Genomic DNA, 1,221 nt, shown 5'->3' on the forward strand with positions numbered 1-1,221 from the left:
CTGAAGCAATTTTCATAGGAAATCCATATGATTCTAGTTATGGAACTTGGAGCTGTCCTTTGTGGCTGACAGGCTGTCAACCTTCCTTTGAAGGATGGTGGGCAGCATCATGAGGGATGCGTCTAATTAAGAGATTACAGGTGAACCTTGGCTTCCTGGGTGTGCTATTCGTAGCTGGAAGTATCGTGAAACTTCACTAATTCCTACTAATTGCAGATTGGGGGAGGGGGGCCCATCTGAATTATAGAATATTTTAAAATAAATGTACTTTTATTACTTTCAAGTACATATTTTAACTCCAACTACACAAACAAATTGTTGTCTGGTACAAGTCTTAGGGGACTCAAGTTATTGGTGCTCTCAGAATGATTTTCAATTATTTCTATGTAAATAGGTGCTTCCGGAGTTCTTTAGGGTGCTTGAAAGCAGTTGATTCTCATAGACCTTAAACATTGCTCTTGTAGCCATGTGCTGTTAATTGGCACACCCTTAGAGGAAGCGGTTTGTTAAATTAAAATAAACTTTCGACCAGCTGCTAAATAACGTCATTAATTCATGGAGTCCAAGAACCCAAGTGGATGAGGATTTTATTTCAGTTGAAGTTTGAGCTCATCTTTTTTTTTTTTTCCTGAAGCCAGTTCATTTATTCCTGCAGGCATGCATTTATTCATTAAATGATATTAATGGACTGCATTGGGTGTGCCAGGCACTCAAGTCATGCTGGACAGCCTAAGCTACCCTAAAGGAGCTTAGCATCTAGTGGAGGAGGCCTGCAGGTAATTACAGTGCAGTAAGGCATGGTGAAGAGGGAGGATGCCCAAGGTCTGCCCAGAGACAGTAGGGGCTTGGAGTAGAGTCAAATTAATCAGACTGGGTGAATCTGAGGATTTCCAGAGGAATTCCAGAAGGATTTCTAGAGACTGAGTTGCCTTTTGAAAATGGATTGGAGTTAGCAGAAAATAAAAGAAAGAACCAGATGATGGCGATGAAGGAAAAAGCAGAAACTGGGGTGAGGACAGAAGTGCAGGCAGAGAGAACAGCATGTTCAAAGGCATGCAGGTGTGAAATTGCACGCTGTGTATGGGGATGTAAGCTTCGCCTTTGGAGATAAGGAGAGTGAAAATCATGAAAGACTATATTGTGCTAACTACAGAGTTTGAACTTGATCTTGAAGGTTATGGGGCAGGTTTTGTAGGATTTTCAGCAGGGAAATGACATCAT

The 1,221-nt window shown here is 41.4% G+C and overlaps 1 protein-coding gene across 1 annotated transcript in view; it reads left to right on the plus strand.

The window, feature by feature from the left end:
- The first annotated feature begins 674 nt into the window (after nt 1-674).
- The window catches only part of SNX10 (sorting nexin 10), a 17,330-nt gene continuing 16,783 nt past the window's right edge, over nt 675-1,221 (plus strand). Inside the window, 1 exon segment of the mRNA XM_007466072.1 lies at nt 675-776. Within this exon segment, the coding sequence (XP_007466134.1) occupies nt 675-776 (102 nt within the window).

This window comes from Lipotes vexillifer, unplaced genomic scaffold, assembly GCF_000442215.2.
Source record: "Lipotes vexillifer unplaced genomic scaffold, Lipotes_vexillifer_v1.1 scaffold150, whole genome shotgun sequence".
NCBI lineage: Eukaryota > Metazoa > Chordata > Mammalia > Artiodactyla > Lipotidae > Lipotes > Lipotes vexillifer.